We start from the raw sequence: 27067 nt of genomic DNA, 5'->3' as shown, positions 1-27067 counted from the left end.
CAAGGAGCTTTCTAAGGAACTGGAAGTTTTAGTGGGCGCTTAAAAAAAGAAAAGAAACAAAGAGGGGGATAAACTCACAATGAGAGAAGACTTGTAAAAAAATGCTCAACACTGGGATAACAATTTAGATGCAATATGAATAAATTAATAAAAGATATTTGTAAAAATGCTCAACACAGAAACTCTTAGGTTGTGTTAGGGGATGAAAAATGAGAAAGCTAGAAGCCCTCCTCCAACGCAGACAGAGTTCACAGTGTTAACACATGACAGAGAGGAAGAAAAGTGGCAATGTGTTTTGTTTGATAGTTGGTTGTGGTTTTTGAGACAGGGTTTCTCTGTGTAATCTTGGCTGTCCTGGAATTTACATTGTAGACCAGGCTGGCCTTGAACTCACAGAAATCCTCCTGCCTCTGTCTCTTGAGAGTGCTGGGATTACAGGTGTACGCCACCACATCTGGCTAACTGGCAATGTTTTACTTTGTTTTTTATCATTGACCAAAGATCAGGAACTTTAAACAGAAAAGATCATGTCAACAGACTGAGAGGAGATTAGGACTAGAGAAAGGTAGTAAAATAAATAGTATGTGGGGCTGGACAGCTGGGTGTGATTCCCGGCACCCACAAGCAGCTTACAGCCATCCATGACTAGTTTCCAAGGATCGTTTCTGGTCTCTGAGGGCACCAGGAATGTACATGGTATACTTACATACAATTAGACAAGGTACTCAAATAACTAAAATAATAAATGCACGTACAATAAATAACAAATGTAAAATAAATCAAATGTTTTAAAATAAATTATGCTTACTTGTTTGAATAATTGTTTATGTCAGAGTGTACTGTATTAAAGCAAGGTTTCTCTACTGACAATTTGGACTACATAATTCTTTGCTGTGGGTGCTGCATATAGTGTGGTAGGAGTTTTGGAAGCATCCCTGGCCTCTAATCACTAGACACCAGTAGTACCTGTGCCCCAATTATAGAAATCAAAATGTCACCAGAAACTGCCAAATACTCCACTGGGAGCAAAGCATCATGGGTTGAGAATGAGTGTGTTACAGAGCAATGAAAATGTACATGTCTTGTTATAGAGTTCTTGTTGGACTCTCTAGGTAATATACAAAATGGAAGTGGGTAAGGGATTAAGAATGAGAGAGAAAGACAGAATGACAAAGTCAGAAAAGAAGTATCTGAAAATTAAAACTGGGAAATCTTATACTGATCCGTAGGAAAGTATCAAAATATTACTATAGCTAGCAAGATAGAGTGATGGTTAAAGGTGCTTGCCATCAAGCCTGACAACCTCAGTCCAGTCTCTGGGGCCAACATGGTAGAAGATACACAATGACTCCCAAGGTTGTCCTCTGACTTCCTCACATGGGCTATAGCCATGTGCACGCACACACACCTACTCATATCCATGCAAAGTAAATGAATCTAATAAAAATTTTAGCTGAATTAATATGAGGCCCTATAGAGTGGTATGTAACATTTTTTAAAATTATACCAGAAATTCTCATCAGTTACTCTTATCAGTGAAGGGTAGAAGTCAGGTTAGGAGAGAAAAAAGAGGAGCAGGTGTTAAGTCAGTGAATCTGCAGTATCTACTACAAAAGGTATACGATTGAGGGAGAAAAAAAGACTTGGTGAAATGGAGCATAGCTTGAGTGGGACTATATATCATAGGTCCAACCCAAAGGCCCAGAATGACGGAAGCTGGAAAGCCTGCCTGACTTGCCTCCTGTGTTGCTAGATGCCATTGCTGTATGTTGCCTTACGCTGTTTCTCTTTCTCTCCTAGAGGACTTTTGGAGCACCAAATGTAACTTAACGAAAGACTTGCTTAAGCCAGTTAGAATAGCTTTTTAGTCTAGGTACTTTGTTATGGTAAGTATAAATGAGATATAACATTTTCAGCTTTCAAAAATTAATATTGTAGCTAGAGAAATGGCTCAGCACTTAAGAGCAGTTACTGATCTTGCAGAAGACTCAGGTTCGGACTCAACATCCAGATTGGGTGGTTCCCAACTGCCTGTCACTCTAGTGCCAGAGGATCCAATGCTCTCTTCCGGCCTCTGCAGGTACATGCATACATGTGGTGCATATTCAAACAAGTATTCATTTTTAAAAGTTGTGTAGCATGAGGCTGGGAAAGGGTAAAAAGCAAATACAAAAGGACTAGCATGATGCTCTGGGTTCCAACAGCCCATCAAATGCAAGCTCTGCCTCAGCCACCAGAACATCTCTTCAAGACACAAATGTGGAATAAAAGCAACAGTTCCCTTCTTAGACATAATTTAAAACATAGTAGAAGGAAAGAGACGATGGTATGAAAGTTTATAAATATGGTATGAAAACGGCTTTAAATTTTTATATAAAACATAAAAGAACTAAGGAGACCAAAGAAGAAAAGAGAAAGCTCTATGAGCAGGTTAAACATTAAATAATGTCAATTCTCCTTGCAGTGAAATGTCAAGACAATTAGAACTTGATAAATTGTGTCACATGAATTCCACTGGGCTGAGATGTAGCTCAGTTGGTAAAGTGCTTGCCTAGAAAGCTCTGCATTCAATCCCCATCTCCTCATAACCATGGTGGCACAAGCCTGTGATCACAACACTCAGGAGGTAGAGGCAGGAGGATCAGAAGTTCAAGCTCATCCTCAGTTACATGAGAGTTTGAGGCCAGCTTGGGCTAGAAAGCCTTGTCTAAAGAAAAAAGTATGCAATCCCAGCACTTGGGAGGCAGACACGAGCAGATCTCTGTGAGTTTGAGGCCAACCTGTTCCATGTAGAGAGTTCAGCGCAGCCAAGGCCACATAGAGAAACAATGTCTCAAAAATAAAATTTAAAAATTTAAAAACTCGTAGGTTTCTAGGACCCTCTGGATTCTTCTACTTTGCTATTCTCCCATGCTTCTCTCATCTAGAGTCCCATTAGGATGAGTTGAGTGGAGAGTGGGATATGACTTTCTCACGTACTCTGGTGCCTCACATTTGACCATGTCCCCTGGAGGGGGAGACCTGGTGGTACTCAGAGGAGGGACAGCAGGTTACCAAGAAGAGACTTGATATCCTATGAGCATATACAGGGGAGGTAATCCCCCTCAGGAACAGTCAAAGGGGAGGGGAATAAGGGGAAAATGGGAGGGAGGGAAGAATGGGAGGATACAAGGGATGGGATAACCATTGAGATGTAACAAGAATAAATTAATAAAAAAAATTAAAAACTCATTTATAACTAAGAAAAATTTGAAGGGTAAAAATAATAAGAAGAGATGCTAGCCCTTACATTTTTTAAAACAGAGTATGAGGAACTGGAGAAATGGCTCATGGGTTAAGAACAGTCCTCTCTTCAGAGGGCCCAGTTCAGAGTAAGTACCCATGTAGAGCAGTAGAGCTTACATCTTTAAATTGTTTCAAGACTTATTTTATCAGATGTATTCATTTTATTCTATGTAATTTCAGTCCCAGGATATTTGACACCCTCTTCTGGCCTCCACCAGGCACCTACACACATGGCAAACATATACAGGTATACATAAATAAAGAAAAATAAACATTAGAAAGCAGACTGTGAGAGGCTGAAGGGACAGCTCAGCAGCAGTTAAGTACTCTCACTCCTCTTCAACAGATTCCCCAACATTCGCACTGTGCAGGTCACAGCCACCTGTAACTCCAGCCCAACGAGGTCTGACACTGTCTTGTTTCAACAGATACACACACACACAGTAAAATCTCTTTTTTTTAAACATAGTATGGAATGAAGTTATTTTAAAAGTAGTGACTGAGACAAGGCACGTGGCTGAAAACTTCTGTAATGCTTGGTCTCAGGAGACTGAAGCAGGAGAATTGCTAACAGCTACATATTGAGATATAATCTCCAAGAATAGCAGCAATTAAATGGAGGGTAAACAGATATCAATATTAATAGGAGAAAGAGAAAATATAAATATATTGGGCTCCAATATAAATTTAGCTTAAGATGAAAATAGCAGTTTGAATTAGCAAGGAAAAGAATAAATTTTTTTTAAGGAACACAATGTATAAAATGAAGAAATATTTAAACCAGGAGTAAAAAATTAAGCTGGTTCCTGGTCTCATTCCTTTACCTAAGTTCAACTCCAGAAAGATTTCCACATTCTGAAAGCATAGCTAGTAATCCTATTGTCAAAGTAAACCTTTTCTAAGCAAACATAAGACTCAGAAGCCAAGAAGGTTAAAGGGGCTGGAGAGACGGCTCAGTGGTTAAGAACATTTGCTGCTCCTGCACAGGACCAGTGTTTGATTCCCAGCACCTAAGTGGTGACTGGCAACCATTTGTCACCGCAGTCCCAGGGAACCAGTGCTCTCTTCTAAGGTCTTTTGATACCAAGCACTCATATAATGAACCTGTGAGTTCACTATGCAGACAAAACACACATAGAATAAAATAAAATAAACCTTTTTTAATTGAAAAGATGTTTAAATTCTTGACTACAATAATATTTTACCTTCTGCATACTTTTTTAAAAAATGAAAGCCAAAAAGTGAACAACTAATCTTGAGAAAATAAAGCACAAAATAGTCTAACTTGGTTTGTAGTGGTAAAATATAATTTAGGCTTTAATAAAGAAACTTGGAGAATAATTCACATGGCAATTTATATAAAAAGAAATATAACAGGTCAATAAATATTTAGAAGCTTTTCAGCCAGAAGGTCAGCCTGGACTGTTAGCTGGTGCTGCCTCTAAAGATCACAATTATTGTTTATAGCAGAAATTTTGGCTCAGAAATTCAGTGACCCTCCAACACGCTGTGACAAAAAGTATGAGTCTCATTTATACAGACTGAAATTATCATAGATGTATCAATACTAAATGTTGTAGCATTTGCCTTTAATTCTAACATTCAGGAGGCATAGGCAGGCAGCTCTCTGAGAATTCAAGGCCAGCCTGGTCTACTCAGAGTTCCAAGCTAGTCAGGGCTACATAGTGTCTCAAAAAAATGTAATTTAATCAAAATACACAGATAGTATTTAGCATTTCTCTGCCATAAAAAACATGTTCAGAATCCATGACAGCCTTATAAACTGTGTCATATTATCAGAATCAAAAATACAAAAAATACCAAGCATGGTGGCACACACCTTTAATCCCAGCACGTGAGAGGCAGAGACAGGCGAATCCCTGTGAGTTCAAAACCAGCCTGGTCTACAAAGCAAGTCTAGGACAGCAAAGGCTACACAGAGAAACCCTGTCTCAGAAAAAAAAAGTATAAAAGATGTCCATACTGAGGAAATGGTACGGGGAGATGCCTGGGATAGAATAAGAGTGGAAACAACTAAAGTTCCCAAGAATGTCAATGAAGCTAGGCATGGTGGCACATAACCTGTAATCCCAGCACTCGGGAGGCAGAGGCAGGTGGATCACTGTGAGTTCCAGGCCAGCCTGGTCTACAAAGCAAGTCCAGAACAGCCATGGCTACACAAAGAAACCCTGTCTCAGAAAAACAAAAGAAAAAAAAAAAGAATGTCAGTGAAAATCTATCAGTAAAACTAAAATTGATTAGCTATTTGATATGAACCAAGTCTCCTGATTTTATTTTAATACAGGGTCTTATTCTGTAACCTAGGATACCTCAAAACACATTATTTAGCTCAGGCTGGCCTCAGACTCATGAAAATCCTCCTGATTCCACTTGGACATAATTTTTTGTTGAGACAGGTCCACTGTGTAATTCTGACTGTCCTGGAATTCACTTTGCAAATCAGGCTGGCCTCTACCTCACAGAGATTTGCCTGCCTCTGCCTCTGCCTCCTCTGTGCTGGCACTAAAGGTATATGTACCATATCTTTAATTCTTATAAATTTTAAAAATGAGACTTCCTTTTAATAAAGCAACTTCACTTCCATGAATTTATCACAAAATATACTCACAAAGGTATATCAAGATATACGAACAAAGATTTATATTAAGAATCACATCATGGGGGTAGGAGAGATTGCTCGTTGCTTAAGAGCACTGTCTGCTCTTCCAAAGGACTAGGGTTCAATTCCCAGCACCCACATGGTGGCTCACAACTGTCTGTGATTCCAAGATCTGACACCCTCACACCAGCACACATAAATTAAAATTAAATAAAATATTTTTTAAAATGACATCATGATGAAACAAACAAGAAATACTGGAAACTGGCTGGATGTGGTGGCACTCACCTTTAACTCCAGCACTTACGAGGCAGAGACAGGCAGATCTCTGTGAGTTCGAGGCCAGGCTGGTCTATAAAGCAAGTCCTGGACAGCCAAGACTACACAGGTAAACCCTGTCTTGAAAAAACAAAACAAAAACCTGGAAACTACAAACATATCCATTAATTCTGGTATGCCCTTCATACAAAATAGAAATGATGCCATCTACAAGATGGAGGTCTATGTGAGTTACCACACATATCAGTCCAAACAGGGAGGGGCACACCAGACACAGATCAATACACACACCATTATGTCCTTTTTTCTTGACCTAAATTGTGGTATTACAATTTAACAGAGGAAGGGAGGGAAAGACACACAGACAGAGGCAGAGGCAAAAAGAGAGACAGAAAGAGAAAGAGAGAAAGACAGAGATAGAAAGAGACGAAGACAGAAAGAGACAGACAGAGAGAGGAAAGTTACAGGGTGTAACTTAGGCAACCAGCGGTATTTATCACAAATTTACTTGGCTCTTAAGACTATGATTCCTTTGTTATCCAGTACTGAAAAAACAGAAACTGCCAAGTTCAGTAGAAAAGCAAGTCAAGGGCTAGAGAGATGGCTGAGTGTTTAAGAGCATCGCCTGTTCTTCCAAAGGTCCTGAGTTCAATCCCCAGCAACCACATGGTGGTTCAGAACTATCTATAATGTGATCTAATGTCCTCTTCTGGTGTACAGGTATACATACAAACAGAACACTGTATACATAATAATAAATGAATATTTAAAAAAAAAAAAGCAAGTCAATCCAAGGATAGAGAGAAGGCTCAGTGGGTTAAAGCACTGGCTGATCTTGCAGAGGACCTGAGTTCAGTTCTCAGCACCCACATGGCAGCTCTACAACTCCAGTTGCGGAGAATTTGATGCCTTCTTCTGACCTCCGTGGGCACTGCATACAGGCAGTGCACCCACATACACACAGGCAACCATTCATACAATGAGACAAAAATTAATATTTTTAAAAATCTGTTAATCCTATACATTTCAGTGAAAGCCATTTATAAACTTCAACCCTAGACTAAGGCTTAACAGAGAGAGAGAGAGAGATGTTGTGAGGGCAGGATCTTTGTTTCAATAGCAATAATCTACAGCAATGAACTCCAAAGTCAGAGGCAGAGTAGGCCCCTTACACCTTTAGTCCTCCTGCCCCAGTCATTCTGTGGGCTTCTTAATGAGGTCTGTCTGGGACTCTGCACTCACGGTCATCTATTATGTAATAACTGTGTGAGTTCTTCCTGATCCTCTGCTTTTACATATATATTGGTAAGGGAGACAAATGCTTGGTTTAACTTAAGCAGTGCGACTCCAAGTGAATTCTGCAAGGAGTTCCCATGAAACTGTGAATCAAAAGCTGCTTCACTCATCTGCAGAGTCCTGCTTCAAAGTGCTTCTAGCACAGCTGATTTACACTTTGGCACAAGCTCCTTATGTCCTTGTTGGGACCAGTAAAGAATTGAGAACCTCAGATCACACTTTGAACACCACTAAATAAAGGAGGTCTGGAGCACTCACGTGCTAATGCAGGAAAGTCTTTCATTACATCAAACAGCGCACTGTCTGTATCAAGTCTGTTTTCCCACTGACAGGAGAGACCTGAGGTTCACAGGTTGAGAAAATTAAAGTCAGGGCTGGGAGACAGCTCGGTGAGTAAAGGCACCTGCCTCCAATCCAGACTGCCTAAGGTACGGCTCCAGGGTCCACGTCATTGCAGAAGAGAGAACTAACTCCAGCAGTCACCCCCTGCCCCCATACATGCATCATAGCACACACACACAAAAGACATCACCTACGCATGCATGTGCACACATGCGCGCGCACACACACAATTAAGTTTCTTTTTTAGTTTTTTGAGGCAAGGTTTCTCTGAGTAGCCTTGGCTGAAAAAAAAAAGTTTATGAAAATACAAGACATGCACTTACCAGGATATTGGGACAGATGTGAGGACATCCCACTGGGACTCTAGGTAAGAAAAATATAGGAGATGGGGAAATAGAAGGATCCAGAGGGTGCTAGAAACCTACGTGAAGAACATCCTGATGGGTGGATCAGGGCCCAGGGAGGTCTGCTCAAACTTTTGCACTAACCAAGGACAATACAAGTAGTAAACATTGAACCCCTACTCTGATCTAACCAATGGGCAGGACATCCTCCACAGTCATGTGGAGAGCAGGGACTGACTCTGACATGAACTCTGGTGCCTCATATTTGACCACCTCCCCTTGGTGGAGAGGGCTGGTGCCATTCAAAGAAAGAATAAGCAGGCTACCAAGATGAGACTTGATAGCCTATGACCATATAGTGGGGGAGGAGGTCCCCCTTGGTCATAGACCTAGGGGAGGGGAATAGGGTAAAAGCGGGAAGGAGGGATGAATGGGAGGATACAAGTGATGGGATAACAATTTAGTTGTAATCTGAATAAATTAATTAAACTTTAAAAAGATGTGGTAGAGGTGGGTAAAACAAGTGTGTTACATTATCATGATATACAACTTAGATTAATAGCAGTCCATCCTTGTTTGATTGTACTGTCACTGTTCTCCCTCTGAACACTTATTACATTTGGTGCTATCATTTGTTCCAAGCAGATAATCCTGGACAAATTGTTATTCTCCCACCTCTTTGTGCAAATTGAAAGGAAGAATAGGAATTTACAGAGAAATGATATAAAATGGAATCGGTGATAAACATAACCTTAACATTTCTAAGAAAAAAAGAAAATACAAGAAGTGAAAGGCGGACTGGAGAGATGGCTCAGCGGTTAAGAGCACTGGCTGCTCTTCCAGAGGTCCTGAGTTCAATTCCCAGCAACCACATGGTGGCTCACAACCATCTATTATGAGGTCTGGTGCCCTCTTCTGGTATTCAGGTGTACATGCAGACACAACATTGTATACATAATAAATTTTAAAAAACCTTTAAAAAAAAAAAAGAACTGAAAGACAACAAAAAGGAAAGAGATGCAAATGCAGCAATTTTACACATGGGAAGTTTAAGTCACTTTTTAGTTCCTAAAGTTAGCTATTAAGTTGGTAACAGATTACTGGCCAGGTTCCAGGAACAGAAATATACTTAGAAGGCATAATTAAGTACATGAAAATTGGCCAGGCGTTGGTGACCCATGACTTTAATCCCAACACTTAGGAGGCAGAGGCTGGTGGATTGCTGTGAGTTTGAGGCCAGCCTGGTCTACAATGCGAGTCAAGAACAGCTAATGCTACACAGAGAACCCTGTCTTGAAAAACAAAAAAACAAAACAAAACAAAACAAAAAAGTACATGAAAATCAGGAGTAGTGTGAAATTGTCTTCACTTTCAAAATATCTGTAGTCTGTCATTTTTCCATTAGATTAACCACTTGGACAAACTCAGAGTTTCCACCCCACAGCACGTTGTCACTTAAAATCCGATATCCAAACAAGAATAAGAAAACCGTGGCTTTGAATTTCTGGACTAACATTCCCATGAGCCAATGATCCACAAATAAATACTATTTTTAAGACTTAAGATACATAGTATCTCTTCGGGGAAGACTGAGCTGTCAACATCTCTTCTTAAAGATGAATCCTTTCTATTCCAAATTAAAAATAGACAGATGCAAACCAAAGTTCATAGAGGCTAGAGAACTTCTGCCTGCCTGTGGTTAAGAAAGCCCTCTGAATATTACCACCTAGTAAGAAGCCATGTTTGAAAGCTTTTTTTTTTAAGAAGAGGCAAAATGTCCTTTAAGAATTCATAACTCTACACCTCATCTCACATCAAGCAGTACTTGTACCTCTGCCCGCTCCAAGCTTCTTTCTTTGTACAAGCCACTGCCTCTGACCGTTTTATCACCATGCCTTAGCTTTTCCCTTCAATATGAAATCATGCTTCCTTAATTCAACTATTTTAAAAATTGAAGCTCTTCTTCCCTGATTCCCACCAATCGGTGCCTTATTTCATGCCTCTGCTCCTTTTTATTTTCAATTCTACAGCCTATAGATTCAGTCCAAATGATTGTGATTTTCCCAGTTCTACAACCGAGGTATTTACTGACTCTTCCTATTTTTGCTATTTATTTGTCACAGCTGGATCATAAAGTTTCTGTAAATCAATATTATGCATACATGGTTTTCCAGCAGAAGTAATTTACCACTGCTACTGTTCTACAGTCAAAGTGACACAAATGATCTATGACAATAATACTGGTTTCAGGAAGAGCTAAAGCTTTCAATTGCGTGTGTAGCTTTGTTGATGCTTATAAATTGAAATTGTATAAGTATAAGCGATTATGTCCTTACACATACATAGTATGTTGTTATCCATCTGCCTGAAATCCATCTTTACACACCATAGACAATAAATATTTTATTTGGCTGACAAGAAATTTTATAGTGCTTTTAAAGAGAAACAGTAAAAACATATTAAAAACCACAAGCTTTGCCTTCGAATGTAATGCTCTGCATTCCAACAGCCCACACTTAGGAATAGGGATTAAGGAAATTTTCTTAAGTATAAAGACATGATATAAATACACATAAAATACGCAAAAGTAGTGTTTTATAGCACCTGAATGTTCAGCAATGATTAACAAAATTATATTCATTGAAAAGTTTTTACACAACACAACAGAAGCTATATTGAACAGGAAATAGTATATGTAAACATGTAAACTTAATGTTAGGTGGAAAAGCAAGGGTATAAATGTGCCATTCAATAGTATAGCAATTATTCTAAAGACAGGGAGACTAAGAAGACTAGAAGGAAACACACACCAGTGAGATCACAAACAATAATCTGTCCTCTGATCTTTCAAAATCACACAGTGAGCACTGACTATTTGTAAAAAAAATAAGTAGTACTCTAAGAAATCCCAATCTTTTAGTCAAATAAGAAGGAAGACTCAAAGTATGTGTAGGTTGTAACAGATGTAAATGAGTAAGTCTGTCCTGTCTGTGCTTTAGGTTCCCTCCTACGTCACTGCTGAGGTAATTTTTATAATGAACACTGAAATTTTCATAGCACAGCCAAGCGTTCCATTCACACTTAGCCAAGTTGACCATCCACAGCTCCAGATCCTAAGTACTCCCTCTACGTTTCTCTTCCATTCTAGCTGAATGAACTAACCACAACCCCAGAATCAAGGCTCACTGGAATCCTTACTTTTCCCATTTGTGTGTCTTAAACATGCCACTGATTTCATGTGTGATCAGACATGTTGCTAGTCTTTCTTAGTGGCATAGATCTGCAATTCAAAACCCCTGCTGTCAACGAAGCTGCCTTGTGTCGGTCCTGGATTCCCTCTTTCCTTCCAGACTCATTTCTTCCAGTCCTATCCTTGATTTAGGTGACAGCAGCTGCTTACAGTTACTCAGACCCACTCAGCCAGCAACCTTCCCTCTGTATAGACATTACATCCCAAGCTAAAAAAAAACAAAAAAAAAAAAAACAAAAAAAACCCTCCACACTGACTTTCACCAGTTAGAAATGTCAAACAGCTCTGAGATCATTCCTCGAGCCCCTAATATTGCTGCCAATTATAGAAGTAATATATGCCCAATATTAAATGTAGAAACTCCCTCTTTGTCACTATCTCATTCAAAGCACCTTCCATTTGCTATGAATAAACTTTTAGTTGAAAGCAAAGCCCCTTCAAACGTTTTCCATCTTTGCTTCCTTTTCCTCAGTCCCATGCCAAGGCACAAGTATCCAGGCCATATCTTATCTTTCCCTGCACAGCACCCAGTTGGCTTTTTATAGCCTGAATCTCTCTGAATGCTAAGCACGACCTTGGCTACTAGCTTTCCCTGGCATGGTCTGAAAGTTATTTTTAACTTTGAAATTAGCATGAACGCCTACATCTCTCATCACAGCTAGTCAAAACATCCCCCATTTCCTACAATAATGTGGTCTTCCTTCATTCAGAAGAAAGCTCACAGTATAAGTCTGTGACGTATAAAGAAGACACAGAAATCCAAGGGAGAATCAGGAGTGCACTGAAGCCCAGCTCTCACTTTATAAACTTGACTCTTACCTTTCTGTTGCTTCCTTTAAAGAAAATGTGCTTTGATATCCGCTCTTGAAGGGAATTTTCCAAACAGGGCTGTAAGGGTGGGAGGAAGGCGTCTTGACAGCCACAGAGCTACAGAGAACCTAACAGGGAGACAGTGATGGTGGGGCAGTCACTGTAGCTGAGCACTACTCACCCAGGATAAAAAAAAGGGGGAGGTTACAAGCCAGGGTGGGTGGTATCCAATCCTGGGCTCGTCAGGGACCTCACTGACAACTTGTTACTGAAAATACTTTGTTGAGAAAGGCCAGGCACATACTCTCCCTAGAGACCTACATACTACTTAAGAAGCCAAATAAGTTAGAGTTAACTTTCTATCATCTCTGTCCAAAACAAGGAACTGTTTCGAGTTAAAGCCAAAGGTTAGAATTATTGAAAGTGAGAGGCTGTAAAGCAGGGGATAAGAGTCCAGGAAATCCTCACACCGTTATTTAAAATTCAGGAGCCGTGGGTCACATCTGAGACAGTATTTTTCTGCCGAAATCGTGCCGTCTCACACCCTTACCCCACCTCCCATACTTCCTGCCTCTTGTATTTATAATAGACCACATAATTAGCAGTTTAAGGCTACACAGCAGAGTTATCAAACCATTTCAGTAGAGCAATTATTAGATTTAAGGCACCATAAAATAGGTTTATCCCTGAACTTTTTTTCTATGTATAGAGATTTTTTTCCTGTATTTCCTTTTCAAATATAACATGAATTCTTATATGAACATAAAAATATATACACATACAGCCTTATATTTGCCGGAACAATATCTTAATCTTCACCTCAATAACACTGTACCTCACTGCCTGGTTTATTATGTCGTCAATTCCTTGAGCTTGTGTGGTACCCTGTTTCCTTAGCTATTCATGGCTTTTTCTTGTAATAACACACAAAAGTACTACTGAATAGTGCTAACTACAACATGAACTATTTGTTGGGGCTTTGGCAGTCCTGTTTTTAAGGGACTGAATTCAAAATAGAAGAAAGCATTTATTTACTAGTTCTACAGACGTTGTTGGAACAAATATCAGGGAGCCAAGAGGACAGACAGGATCTGGAGATTGTCAGAGAGAATCAGCTAAGAGAGGGGGTTCGTTTTATATGACTTCCAAGGAAGCCTGCAGAATAAGAGCATTTGATTGTGTCCTCCTTTAAAATGTACATGATAGGCATTTCTCTAAGGAGTCTTGGTTACTAACATAATGCCCTTGCAGGTTTGCTTTAAAGCCTCCCTTTCCCCCTGGAGGATCTCGGAGTGATTTCTTTTCACAGAGAAACAAAGAGCGAGTTTTACATCTCACAATCCATCTTTTCGGGAATAAAGAGATCACTTGACACTTGCAAACTTGCAGGTTTTGTTTTAGAGTTTTAATAATGAATGTTTTCTAAACCAGGTCTATTAACTGAGCCCAAGATAAGGTATCCAGATTCTATTGTAAACGTAGCCTCCCCACCCAAAAACCACTGCGCTTTCCCTACCAGCTCTCTAGCTCTGCTATCCTTCTGCAAAATGGACGTGAATATCTCTATTCTTTATGTTTCAGTGGGTATATGACTTAAATTGATAAAAATCTGGTGTTCAAAATTATACTGAATTCATCAAAGATATAATGCACACAGAATCTCAGCTCAGTGTTATTTAAAAAAAAAAAAAGTAAATACCCAGTATCTGAAGTGTAATTTTAAAGGGTTGTGTGGGGTGTTTGGGGTTTTTCTTGCTTAGTTTGTTGTTTCCTTATCCAAAGGACCCATCCTTGAAGTTAAACTTCAGTTGAAGAATTTAGCACTCTCGCCACAAGGGGTCCTCTCTAGCAATTCAAATCACTCAGGGCGCCCCACCCCCGCCCCACCCCCATGGAAGTCTGTAATTTATATCCATTTGCTGACAGAAAACACAGATCCCCTAATGTCAGCTTTCCATAGCTAACTATAGAGTAGCAGACAAAACCAGAGCGATCTGACTGACTTTCTCTGTGTGATCGCTGAAGCATGCCGGACACTAAGCAGTTCCTGTCAACCATACAGCCCTGCGTGTTTGCATCTTGGCCACCTTCCAGATGTCCACAGTAATTCCTATCTGTCACCTCACCCAGTCTCGCTCAGTATTTATGTTCCTTCCCTATTTGCTTGTTTCCTTTCTATTTGCTTTTCAAACTTTTGGCTCATGTTCCACATACAAACAGACAAAGCTTAGGAGCAGAAGAGAAAGGATTTTTAAAAAAGAAGAAGAAGAAGAAGAAGAAGAAGAAGAAGAAGAAGAAGAAGAAGAAGAAGAAGAAGAAGAAGAAGAAGAAATTAGGGCCTAGTGACTAGCCATCCTCCTGAGGCAATCAAGAGTGTGGTTTTGATTTTGAATATCAGGGCTGGTCCCCCAACAAAGTCACTGGACTAAGTGTTCTGAGAAGCCCTCATTGTGGAGATCTATGCTCTGAGCCAGCTAGATTACAGGCAAGGGAGGAGGTTCCGAAAAGAAGATAATTGTGTCCCAGTCAGAAGTCTCTGTTGGAAAACAAGCCTCCCAACACACAATCAGGTCTTTACGCAGAATGAGATAATGTTTCTTTGTGTCTTTAAACCCCTTAAGAGTGAAAATAGCTCTTGCATAAATCATGAGTCTATTTATTCTGTATATGATACCTCCAAATGTGGCAATTTAGTTAGAGCTTTTTACAACTGTATTATTTTGAACCATCAAGATATCTCAGTGAGCCAAAGCATTTGCTGTGCAAGCCTGACTACTTTAGTTCACTCCCAGGGACCCATGGTGGAACGACAGATGGTGAAAGGAAACTGACTCCCAAAGACTGACCTCTGCCTCCTTCCACATATGCTCCTAATACACAGAAGTTATAGAAATAAATCCAAACACACATTCTCTTGTTTCAGAGCTGTTGTGTAGTATAGCAGAAAGCTGTTTCTCACACATTCTAGTGTCTACTGCAGCCCCCCTCCTGCCTCCTTAAAGAAGACAAACGCCATGCGAGAAGACGCCCCACAGCTTCCCGCCATTAAACCCACAGAACCACAAGCCGTAAACCCCAGCTCCGCAATCCTCCCTCTTATCCTACAGAGGCTAAGCTCTCCTCTCCTTGTCCCATTTCCTCAGTGAATCTGCTTGTTATCTGCACTTCATGTGCTCTGTTATCACCAATTCTCTAGTGGTCAGAACTTGAGCCACACAGGGTTTGCCTAAAGAAACCATCAAACAGGACCTGAGCATATGGCTTCACTGACAAGAGGACATGTTCAGTCCATACGCTGGGTTCAGTCAACCCCAACAAAGTTAAAAGTAAAAGAAATCCAGCAAGCAGCAATAAGACACCTTTACCCTACCTCTCCCTCCAGTTGCAACTACAATCCACTATTGTATTTTCATCTCCTGTGCAAGGCAACAACACATTCAATGTGATTTTTTTAACCTATTCATTCACATAAGAGCCAATAATCTTGACCTTCATGTAGCAGCCATATTCCAACGACAGTATTTAAAAGTATTTGAACAGGAATGTGTAACACTGGTTCTAAAAGACTCACATACTTAGTTGTTACACAGCCTTTTAAACAATAAGTTGATTTTGTAATCCTAATTTCAAGTCTTACCTCTTTGTGTTGAGGAAACAAAGACAGAGAATGTTCTAGGTGCTTTTCCAGAGGACCCAGGTTCAGTTCCTAGCACCTGTAACTGTTTATAAGTCCAGTTCCCGGGGATCTGATGGCCCCCTTTGACCTCTGTGGACACCAGTCACATACATGGTACATAAATATTTGCAGGCAAAACATCTATACTCATAAGTATAAAAATTAAAAATAAAAATAAAAATAATAAAGAAATGAAGTAAGTTCCAGTGACAATATCTGTAAATGCATTCTTAGGTGTTCCATGCTTCTGACAATGACATGACATATATATATATATATATATGAATGACATGAAAGTAGAAGTGAGCCTGGTTCACAGGAAGAGTTATAGAGAGAAAAGATTGAGAAAGGGAGAGATGTAGGTGGAGAATGTGATTAAAGTGCCTGATATGCCTAAATGAAAATGTTTTTACGAACCCATCACAATAAACAATATCTGTCAATAATTTTTTTAAATAAAATGTAACTGATTATGAATGATCCTTCTTTGGATATACTAACTTTTTTATGTAACAGTTTAACATGTTTTTATTAAAATTAATATTACCATAAAAGAGTATTAAGGCTTATCATGGTGTAAGCAATAAATTTGTTCTCAGAAATTATCCAAAGCAAGCAGGCACATGAGAATATTCATAGTTGGAGCTGAAGAGGTGGCTTATAAGTTAAAAGCACTGGCTGCTGTTATAGAGAAGCTGGGTTAGATTTCCAGCATCCACATAGTGGCTCACAAGCATCTGTAACTACAGTTCCAGGAGATCCAGTCCCCTCTTCTAGTCGCTGTGGTCACCCACACATATGCAAACTAACAGAGATGACACACACATACACATAAATAAAGCGGGTTTTGAGACTTACTTTATGTGCCCGGGTGTTTTGTCTGCGCACGTGTGTGTGTGTATGTACCATGTACATGCAGTATGAACAGCTCAGAGGGATCCAGTGTCCTTTCACAGTGACTCAGTTGGTCTGAGCCTCCTCTAGGCAGTTCAGCTGTGCCCTGCTCCTCCCAGGCTGCTAGGCTGGTCTCCTCTTATCCTACAGTGACTCTCGGCAGTCTTTACTGCACGAATCCGTTGGGGAGGGAAAGGCCGAGTGGCTCTAGCCGATTTATCTGTGTGGTTTGATATCCTGAGTATTGACATCCTTTCCCAAACGTGCATCGAGTGATAACCCTCTGATCTCCAAGTTCAAGCCTCTTATCTCCTTAGATCAGGCAGGCGGAGAGCTTTGATCCCTGGATAGAAGGAGTCTACGTCTCTGCAGAGCAGTAAAAAGTGTTCAGAAAATGATAGTCAGCCACATCAGTCCTTAAGATTAAGGGATGGCAGTCTCAGAGGTAAAGTAGAATGACAGAGAAAACTAAGGGACACGGGAAGGAAAAGGAAAGTCCTTTCCCAAGTCTCGCTGGTCTCTCACCCACTTAGTGCCACAAACTTAGAAACAACTAACAAATTTCACTATGAAGATTGTCTACACAAAGACGATATTCCACCATGTTCTCACATTCAGTTTTTAAATTTTATTCACTTACCTTCACATGGGTATATGTGTCAGTGTGAGTGTATATATGTGTAGATACATGTGGAGGCCAGAGGCCAATACCGGGTGGGTGTCTTCCTCTATGATGCTCCACCTTAGATTTTGAGATGGAGTCTCTTATTGAACCACCAGCTCAACTAGACTGGCTGGCCAGAAAGCCCCAGGGATCTCCCCAGTGCTCAGATTACAGGTGCATGTCACCAAGCCTGGCTTCTTCTGTATGTACTGGGGACCACAACGCAGGTCCTCAGCTTGCTTGACAAGCACTGTACTGACTGAGCACCCCTCAGCACCAACATTCCCTTTTTATAGACATACTCCAAATAAGAATGTTAAAACAACAAGAGTGTCACGCTTAAGGCCAAACCCTTAAATTTAATCATACTCTTTTGCCAGAACTAACCCTGTAACTTTCTGAGAATCTTAGAAATGAAATTATAAACCTTGCTGGGAGGTGGTGACACATGCCTTTAATCCCAGCAGAGGCAGCCAGATCTCTGAGTTCTAGGCCAGCTGGGCTACAGAGTGAGTTCCAAGATAGCCAGGACTGTACAGAGAAACCTTGCCTCAAGAACAAACAAACAAAACAGATTATAAACCTCGCTTACAGTCAAAACATGCCATCATAGTATACTCTGGATTTCACTGACCTCCTTACCTATGCTTTGTCCCTTCTTGGCCTATAATCCTGCCATTGCTCCTCAGAAACCATCCTATCATCCCACTTCCTAAAATAAATGAGTAATGTTTCTTTCTTTTTTTTTTTTATGTGTATGGATGCTTTGCCTGCATGTATGTCTATGCACCATCTGCATGCAGGTGCCCATAGAGGGCAGAAGATGACATCAGATTCCCTGGGACTGAAGTCTCAGAACTGTCAGAGCTGCTATGTCAGTGCTGGGACTTGAACCTACGTTCTCTGTAAAAGCAGCAAATGCTCTTAGCAACTGAGCCATCACTGAAGCCCAAGAACAGTGTTTCTTAGAAACCCTTTGAGCAACATAACTTTAGAAGCCACCAAAAATCATACACAGGGCTATGACTAAGACGTTTAATTGTGCAACACTTCCCTTCCACCCACACCCACTCTTGGGTGTATACTGGCCTTTCCATAAGTGCCCCTATCCTAGTGTCTATGCTCAAAAAACGCTAAAAGCTTTTCTTAATAAGTTCCAACTCTCTTTCCCAAAAAAGGAAAATAGTATGAAAAAAAAATCCCTATTACATAACAATAATTAATACAGTTAAATAAGTACTTGAAAGAGTAGAGATACTAGCTCTTGCTACAATATTTCTGGTTTGAATGTAAACTCATAGAATTATCTAAACCACAATTTAGTAGCATCTAAAAAAAATTTTAATACTCAACACCCCTCATCAGCAGAAAGTAGTCTAAGGATAACACTGCCTCTCTCCCCTCTGTCCTTTTTCTCTCCTATCTGGTGTTAAGGAGTTGAAAGGAAAGAAGAAAAGGCACAGAGAAGGTGAAGAAAAGAACCCCCCACAAAATAGTAAAAAGTGTGTGTGTGTGTGTGTGTGTGTGTGTGTGTGTGTGTGTGTGTACTTAGTGCCCACAAAGATCAGAGGAAAGTAACGGTTTCCCTGGAATTAGAGTTACAGATGTCTGTGAGCTACCATGTGGGTGCTGGAAATCAAAACTGGCTCCTCTGAAAAAGCAACAAGTGCTCCTAACCACCGAGCCCTCTCTCCAGCACCACCATTACTTTTTGGTTTTAACCTTGAACTCTGATACTCCTCTCTCCACCTCCTGAGTGCTGCCTACCACAGCCAGTTTCTACTTTTGACATTTGACATTTGTGTCCTCCAGGTGTCCCCAGTTCCAGGTCAGCATGATGTTCTCTGCTGGTTTCTCAACCTTAGACCAAGTACCTTAGACCAAGTACCTAGACCTTTCATCTCTTCCCCACTGAATCAAACACCAAGAGATTTCTAGCTGGCATGGTGGTGCACACCTTCAATTCCAGCATTTGGAAGGTAAAAGTAGGTGAATCTTTGAGGTTAAGGCAACCTGGTCTATATAGTGAGTTTCAAGATAGCCAGAGCTTAAAAAAAAAAAAAAAGATTTCTATAATGTCCAAAGATAAGTAGAGTCAATACTACTGTATCAATGTGAACCACGATAGAAGGTAAAGAAGCTCACCCCACTCCCAGTTAGAAGTAAAGGGATAGGTGGGCAACAGTGAAGTAGATGCAGACCTTCATGGAGACAAGAGGCAAACAGATTCTTAGTATTTAATTAATACTCTATGAAAGTAAAAATATGTCTCTTCCTTCATCAATAATGTACGAGATGTGCCCTTCTTTGTCCTTCTGTTCTTATCACAAGGACAAAACTCTGACAGGTTCTGGGCAATTCTTTGATATTTCCAAACTAAACCGGCCACTGACCTATATCTAAACATGACCAAAAACTGAGAAATAAAATTGTTTTTTAATTATGCGCCTCTGTATGTGTGTGTGTGTGTGTGTGTGTGTGTGTGTGTGTGTGTGTGTACAGTTGCCCTTAGATTCTACAGAAGTGCGTCAGATCCCCTAGAGCTAGAATTACAAGCATGTATGAGCCACCCCACATGGATGCTCAGAAATGAATTCTGGTCTTCTGCAAGAACAGTACACATGCTGAACCATCTCTCCAGTCCCAAAAAGTCTTTTTTTTTTTTTCAAGTATCTTCCTCATGCCTAGTGGAAAATTACAGAATGAAAAAGTACTTAACAACTTCATAAATGTGTCTATTTCTTCCTCTGATCTGGGACAACTTCAGTCTCTGGTAATCAGTACTGTCCCCTTCTCCTTGACCCACTTTTGTTTTTTCATTACAGTTTTTGCCTGAGAGTCTGTGCTCTACAGCTCATTGTTCACGTCTCTAATCATTGGGAGCATAAGTTACCTCATATATTTTACCAGTAAAAGAAAGTGTCTAGTCAACACATGACCACACTCTTGACGCTCAGAAACAGTAAACTGGTGAGGGTGGTTTCTACTCTGTCTTTTGTTTTTCAGATTATAATTACATCATTTTCCCCTTCCCCTACCTGGTTTGAATGGAAATGGCCCCCCAAGGCTCAGAGGGAATACCACTATTAGGAGCTGTGGCCTTGCCAGAGGAAGTGTGTCACTGGGAGTGGGCTCTGAGGTTTCAGAGTCTGTCTGTCTGTCTGTCTCTCCTCCCTCTCCCCTTCCTGCTGCCTAACAATCCAGATGTAGAACTGTCAGCTCCTCCTCCAGCACCATGTCTATCTGCATGCCACCATGCCTCCCACCATGATGATCATGGACTAGCCCTCTGAAACTGTGAGCCAGCCCCAGTTAAATGTTTTCCTTTATAAGAGTTGCCATGGTCATGGTGTCTCTTCACAGCAATAGAAACCCTAAGACACATACATGGCCTCTTTTTTCACTATTGTTACATCTGTGAGTGTGTGTGTCTGTGTGTGTGTGTCCATGTGTGTGTGGTACATATACAACCACTCAGTTTGTACAGTGTTACTTATATCTCTGTTTTCAGATGTCTGATATATACCATCAACAGTCAACTCAAGCTCTTGGTTAGCTTTGTATACTGCCTATACAGTCTTTTATATTATTCCACTGTACCAGAGACTAACAAAGAACACACGAAAATTAAACTACTATTGCATGTTGTAGCCCAAAATCTCCCATTTATTAACTGTATAACCCTCTCCAAACACTTCATGGGCCACAATTTCCCCTGTATAAATGAAAAGTTTAAGGCTATATCTTAATGTTTCTTCTACTATAATGTCTATGATTTTATAAAATGCTCCCAGAAGATCTCAACAAAATAGATTTGATGGCTTTTTGTTTTGTTTTTCAATGCATGGTTTCTCTATGACCAGACAAGGCTAGCCTCAAACTCAAAATTCCACCTGCCTCTGCCTCCTGAGTGCTGGGATTAAAGCTGTGCACCACTACGCCCAGCCCAGCTGCATTTTTTTAAAAGGCATCATGGCCAAGTGTGATGGTGCATGACTGTAGTCCCAGCAACTCAGGAGACTGAGACAGGAGGATTGCTTGAGTCCAGGGGTTCTGGGCTACAGTTCAATATGCCTATGGAGTGTTAGAACCAAGTCCAACATCAACATGGTGACCTTACTGGAGAAGGGGACCAACAGGTTATCTAAGGATAGGTGAACAAGGAAACCTGAGCGGGTCCAAAATCTGGTGCTAATCAGTGCTAACAGTCACTGCACTCCAGCCTGGGCAAGACAGACTCTTTAAAAATTTTAAAAAAAAATGAAAGTCATTATGATTATATATATATAATATATATATATATATACATATATATATATAATTTTTACAGAGGGCTGGCAAGGTATCTCAGCAAGTAAAGGTGCTTGCTATGCAAGACTGGCAATCTGAGTTAGGTCCCTAGGACCTCCTCATCCCCAAAAATGAAAAGAGAAAACTGACTCCAAAAATTTGTCCTTTAACCTCAGTGGCACCCACCCCACCCCTGACATACACACACACACACACACACACACACACACACACACACACACCCCAGTTACTAAACAATTAAAAGTCTCATTGCTCCCAACCACATGCCCTGTCCCTCCCCTTATTCTGCCTCAGAAAATATCACTAGAAGTTTTCTGAGAAAGCCACAAAGCATTGCCTTCCACACTTAAAGCTCACCATAAACCATTGCACAAAAGGACAGAAGAAATTGGCATCAGATCCCATGGAAGTAGAGTTGCAGACAGTTATGAGTCACCATGTAGGTGGTGGAAATCAAACTCAGGTCCTCGAGAAGTGTAAGCCACTTGCTCTTAATCACTGACCCATCTCTCCAGCCTGATATTTCATTTTTTAAATGTTACAAAAAAAATTTTTTTTCAGCTCTCTGCTCCTCCCTGTTCCAGAGACAGCCGCATCTTCTTGTGCAGCGCCAGCCTCATCCTTGACACGATGGTGAACGTCAGAGTAAACAGATTTAGCCCTATTGGGCACCTGGTTACCAGGGCTGGCTTCTTATCTGGCAAAGTGGAGATTGTTGCCATCAATGACCCCTTCATTGACCTCCACTACATGGTCTACATGTTCCAGTATGACTCTACCCTTGGCAAGTTCAACATCACATAAAGGCTGAGAACAGGAAGCTTGTCATCAACAGGAAGCCCATCACCATCTTCCAGGAGCGAGATCCTGCTAAGTACTGGTGCTGAGTACGTTGTGAATTCTACTGTTGTCTTCACCACCATGGAGAAGCCCAGGGCCCACCTGAAGGATGGGCCTAAAGGGTCATCATCTCCGCCCCTTCTGCCGCTGCCCCCATGTTTGTGATGGGCGTGAACCAGGAGAAGTATGACAGCTCACTCAAAACTGTCAGCAATGCTTTCTGCATCACCAACTGCTGAGCCCCCGGCCAAGGTCATCCATGACAACTTTGGCATCGTGGAAGGACTCATGGCCATGGTCCATGCCATCACTGCTCCCCAGAAGACTGTGGATGGGCCCTCTGGAAAGCTGTGGTGTGATGGCCATGGGGCTGCCCAGAACATCATCCCTGCATCCACTGGTGCTGCCAAGGCTGTGGGCAAGGCCATCCCATAGCTGAACGGGAAGCTCACTGGCATGACCTTCTGTGTTCCTACCTGCAATGTTCCTCTGTGGATCTGACATGCAGACTGGAGAAACCCGCCAAGTATGATGACATCAAAAAGGTTGTAAAGCAGGCATCTGAGGGCCCACTAAAGTGCATCCTGGGCTACACAGGTTGTCTCCTGTGGCTTTAACAGCGACCCCCACTCTTCCACCTTTGATGCTGGGGCTGGCATTGCTCTCAATGACAACTTTGTAAAGCTCATTTCCTGGTATGACAATGAATTTGGCTGCAGCAGCAGGGTGGTGGACCTCCTGGCCTACATGGCCTCCAAGGAGTAAGAAGCCCTGGACCACCCACCCCAGCAAGGACAAGAGAACAAGGCCTTCAGCTGCTGAGGAGTCCCTGTTCCAACTCAGCCCCTGACACTGAGCATCTCCCTTCACAGTTTCCATCCTAGACCCCAGAATAACGGGAGGGGCTCAGGGAGCCCTACTCTCATGAATACTAGAGCACTAGGGTGATGCAGAAAGGAGATGTGGGTTTCAGAGCTGTCCTGTATGGGAAGTGTTCTCACATCCCAAGTTCTTCCCACCAACTCTCTGCTCCAATCCACAGTTTCTCCTGCCTTGCCTAAAGTTCTGGCCTTGACTCAGTTTCTCCATGTGGCTTTGCTGTTCTCATTTCTCAGAGACTCGAGATCTTTCATGAAACTCCGGGTGAGAAACTAAGGGAGGATGGAAGGGTGGCACTTTTCTCGTTCTTTTTCCCCCTTGATTTTGACATTAGCAGCCATCCTATGCTGCTGTTTCCTTGTATATAAGCTTTTAACTATAATTTTGAGATGACTGAAATGTACTTGAGACTTCTTCTTCTTCTTCTTCTTCTTCTTCTTCTTCTTCTTCTTCTTCTTCTTCTTCCTCTTCTTTTGGTTTTTCAAGACAGGGTTTCTTTGTGTAGCCTATACTCACTTTGTAGACCAGGCTTGCCTCGAACTCACTTAGAGATCCACCTGTCTCTGCCTCCCAAATGCTGGGATTATAGGCGTGTGCCACCATGTCCAGCTCTGCCATTTTTGTCTTAATACAAAAAGGCTTTATGAATTTTGTTTTAGGCTCAGCCTCTCATAGACTTGGTTACCTAAACATTACATGGGTGAAGCAAGCATCAGGAGAACCGGCTTGGGGTCACGTGACAGCTGCTTGCTCATTTAGCTAGGACCAAGCGGGTCTTGACTAAAAGCACCCTCTGGGAGCAGCTCAGTTCCTAACTTGCAGAAAGCCACTGAAGTGCAAGCCAAGGCTCCCTTAGCAAGCCATGCATTGGCTCTTGATTGGCTACTGCTGGAACCAGCCGGGTTGCCGTAGAAAGAGTTTAAGTCAGGCTACCTATGCACCTATCAGAATAAAGAGAGCGGATGACGTCACATAACGGCAGGGAAACCCTACAGCAGTTGATTCCGCTCTGCGTTGCCAGCGGCGACAGCTAAAGCAGTAGCAGACCTGCCTGAGACTGTTAGCCAGCAGGTCAGCTGTGGGAACTACAGAAATCCTGAAGACATGACCAAGGAACACAAGCGGACAGCAGGCCTACTGTAATCAGTGATTCCACGGGGAATTTTACTGGGGGGAGAACCTGGAACTTCATTCTGGAAACAAATCCCACCAAACAAGGGCTTTTACCTACCACGTAAGGAGCCAGAGGACCTGGGAGAGCCAGACCGCAGTGGCAGGAGCTGTCTGTCCGTGGCTCCTGAGCTTGGATGAGCACAGTTGGTGCTGCGGAGGCCAGGTCTCAGCTGAGGGCTGCTGTTGCCTCTTGGTTAAGAATAAAGCTCTGGCTCTCTGAGCAAGATGGCTGGTGGTGAGGTCGGAATTACTCTCGGGCAGCCACATCTCTCCCGACAGGATCTCGCCACATTGGATGTTACCAAGTTAACACCACTTTCACATGAAGTTATCAGCAGACAAGCTACAATTAATATTGGAACAATTGGTCATGTAGCTCATGGGAAGTCCACTGTGGTAAAGGCTATTTCTGGAGTTCACACCGTCAGATTCAAAAATGAACTAGAAAGAAACATTACCATTAAGCTTGGATATGCTAATGCTAAGATTTATAAACTTGATGACCCAAGTTGTCCTAGACCAGAATGTTACAGATCATGTGGAAGTGGTACACCAGATGAGTTTCCTACAGACATTCCAGGGACCAAAGGGAACTTCAAGTTAGTCAGACATGTTTCCTTCGTTGACTGTCCTGGCCATGATATTTTGATGGCTACAATGCTGAACGGAGCAGCAGTGATGGATGCAGCTCTTCTCTTGATAGCTGGTAATGAATCATGCCCTCAGCCTCAGACATCTGAACACCTGGCTGCCATAGAAATCATGAAACTCAAGCATATTTTGATCTTACAAAATAAAATTGATCTGGTAAAAGAAAGTCAGGCCAAGGAACAATATGAGCAGATTCTCACATTTGTACAAGGAACCGTAGCAGAAGGAGCACCAATTATCCCGATTTCTGCTCAGCTGAAATACAACATCGAAGTCGTCTGTGAGTACATAGTGAAGAAAATACCAGTGCCCCCAAGAGACTTTACTTCAGAACCTCGTCTCATTGTTATCAGGTCATTTGATGTTAACAAACCTGGCTGTGAAGTTGATGACCTTAAAGGAGGTGTAGCTGGTGGTAGTATCCTAAAAGGAGTGTTAAGGGTAGGCCAGGAGATAGAAGTCAGACCTGGTATTGTTTCCAAAGATAGTGAAGGAAAACTCATGTGTAAACCGATCTTTTCCAAAATTGTGTCACTTTTTGCGGAACACAATGATCTTCAGTATGCTGCTCCAGGTGGCCTCATTGGGGTTGGAACAAAGATCGACCCCACTTTGTGCCGAGCTGACAGAATGGTGGGACAAGTGCTTGGTGCAGTTGAAGCTTTGCCTGAAATATTCACAGAACTGGAAATTTCCTATTTCCTGCTCAGACGTCTTCTAGGCGTACGAACTGAAGGAGACAAGAAAGCTGCGAAGGTCCAAAAGCTAGCTAAGAACGAAGTGCTTATGGTCAACATAGGATCCCTGTCGACAGGAGGAAGAGTTACTGCTGTCAAGGCTGATTTGGGCAAGATTGTTTTGACTAATCCTGTGTGCACAGAAGTAGGAGAAAAAATTGCCCTCAGCAGAAGAGTTGAGAAACACTGGCGCTTAATTGGTTGGGGTCAGATAAGAAGAGGAGTGACCATTAAGCCAACTGTAGACGATGACTGAAGAATCCAAGTTAAGCAGTGCCTTGGGGGAGCTGGATGGCTCAACAGTTAAGAACACTGACTGATCTTCCAGAGGACCCGGGTTCAATTCCTAGCACCTATGTCACATTACAACTGTCTGTAACTCCAGGATCCAACACCCTCATACAGACATACAGACAGACAGAACACCAATGCACATAAAAATAAAAGTAAATTTAAAAAACAGCAACCAAAACCAATGCCTTCTTGGGATGGAGTTGGAATTTCTTTTAATAGCCTAGGGGTATATATTTAAACCAATACTAAGGAATTTCATAGCTCATTACCTTATTAGTAGCTATAAGTTTATTCTCAGAGTTTGGTAATGAAATTTTAACCTCTACTAATATAGGGCCTACAAGTAAATATGAAAAGTGGTATACTATATACTATATTGGATCAAATCTACATCTTAGCAAAAGTTAAGCATTTGAAAAGAATGTCTCATTTATCACTCAGTGAAAGTTTAAAGTGAAACTTAACTACAACCAGTCTTTGCTAATGCACACATATCATGAACCTAATTAAAATGAAAATGGTCTCTGTTTTCATGATTCATCTGTGAGTAACTCCATGGTGAAGGACAATTATATCAGTAAAAGCTAAAGACCCGCCCCTTTATTTGTCCTCCTATTTAGTGTTCTGCTATCTGAAATTTGAAGGGTGAAGAAGACCAATGAGCATGGCTCTTAGAAATTGAGTGCTTGGGCTGGAGGGATGGCCCAGCAGTTAAGAGCACT

At 41.4% G+C, this 27067-nt stretch overlaps 2 protein-coding genes and 1 pseudogene across 4 annotated transcripts in view; 2 read left to right on the top strand and 1 right to left on the bottom strand.

Moving 5' to 3' along the window:
• Positions 1-27067, bottom strand: part of CTNNA3 (catenin alpha 3) — a 1390227-nt gene that overhangs the window by 1361280 nt on the left and 1880 nt on the right. Inside the window, exon 1 of one of the 2 annotated variants that reach the window (XM_084751940.1) lies at positions 12236-12373. The exons of the other annotated variant lie outside the window; for it this stretch is intronic. The gene's annotated coding sequence lies outside the window, so the exon portion shown is untranslated. Of the gene's footprint in view, positions 1-12235; positions 12374-27067 lie in introns of those variants that run through there. 2 annotated transcript variants of the gene reach the window in all.
• On the top strand, positions 22402-23391 carry LOC311581159 (glyceraldehyde-3-phosphate dehydrogenase-like; annotated as a pseudogene). The gene has a single exon. The product of its transcript is annotated as a glyceraldehyde-3-phosphate dehydrogenase-like (transcript).
• Positions 24356-26531, top strand: LOC311581902 (eukaryotic translation initiation factor 2 subunit 3, X-linked-like). The gene has a single exon (XM_084754442.1). It carries the CDS (start codon positions 24889-24891, stop codon positions 26305-26307), a length of 1419 nt encoding a protein of 472 aa, XP_084610568.1. The 5' UTR covers positions 24356-24888; the 3' UTR covers positions 26308-26531.

The sequence above is a fragment of the Acomys minous genome, assembly GCF_964271855.1.
Source record: "Acomys minous genome assembly, chromosome: 13".
NCBI classification, from domain to species: Eukaryota; Metazoa; Chordata; class Mammalia; order Rodentia; family Muridae; genus Acomys; species Acomys minous.
The sequence above is the reverse complement of the archived record's forward strand: the minus strand, read 5'-3'. Positions and strand labels throughout refer to the sequence as shown.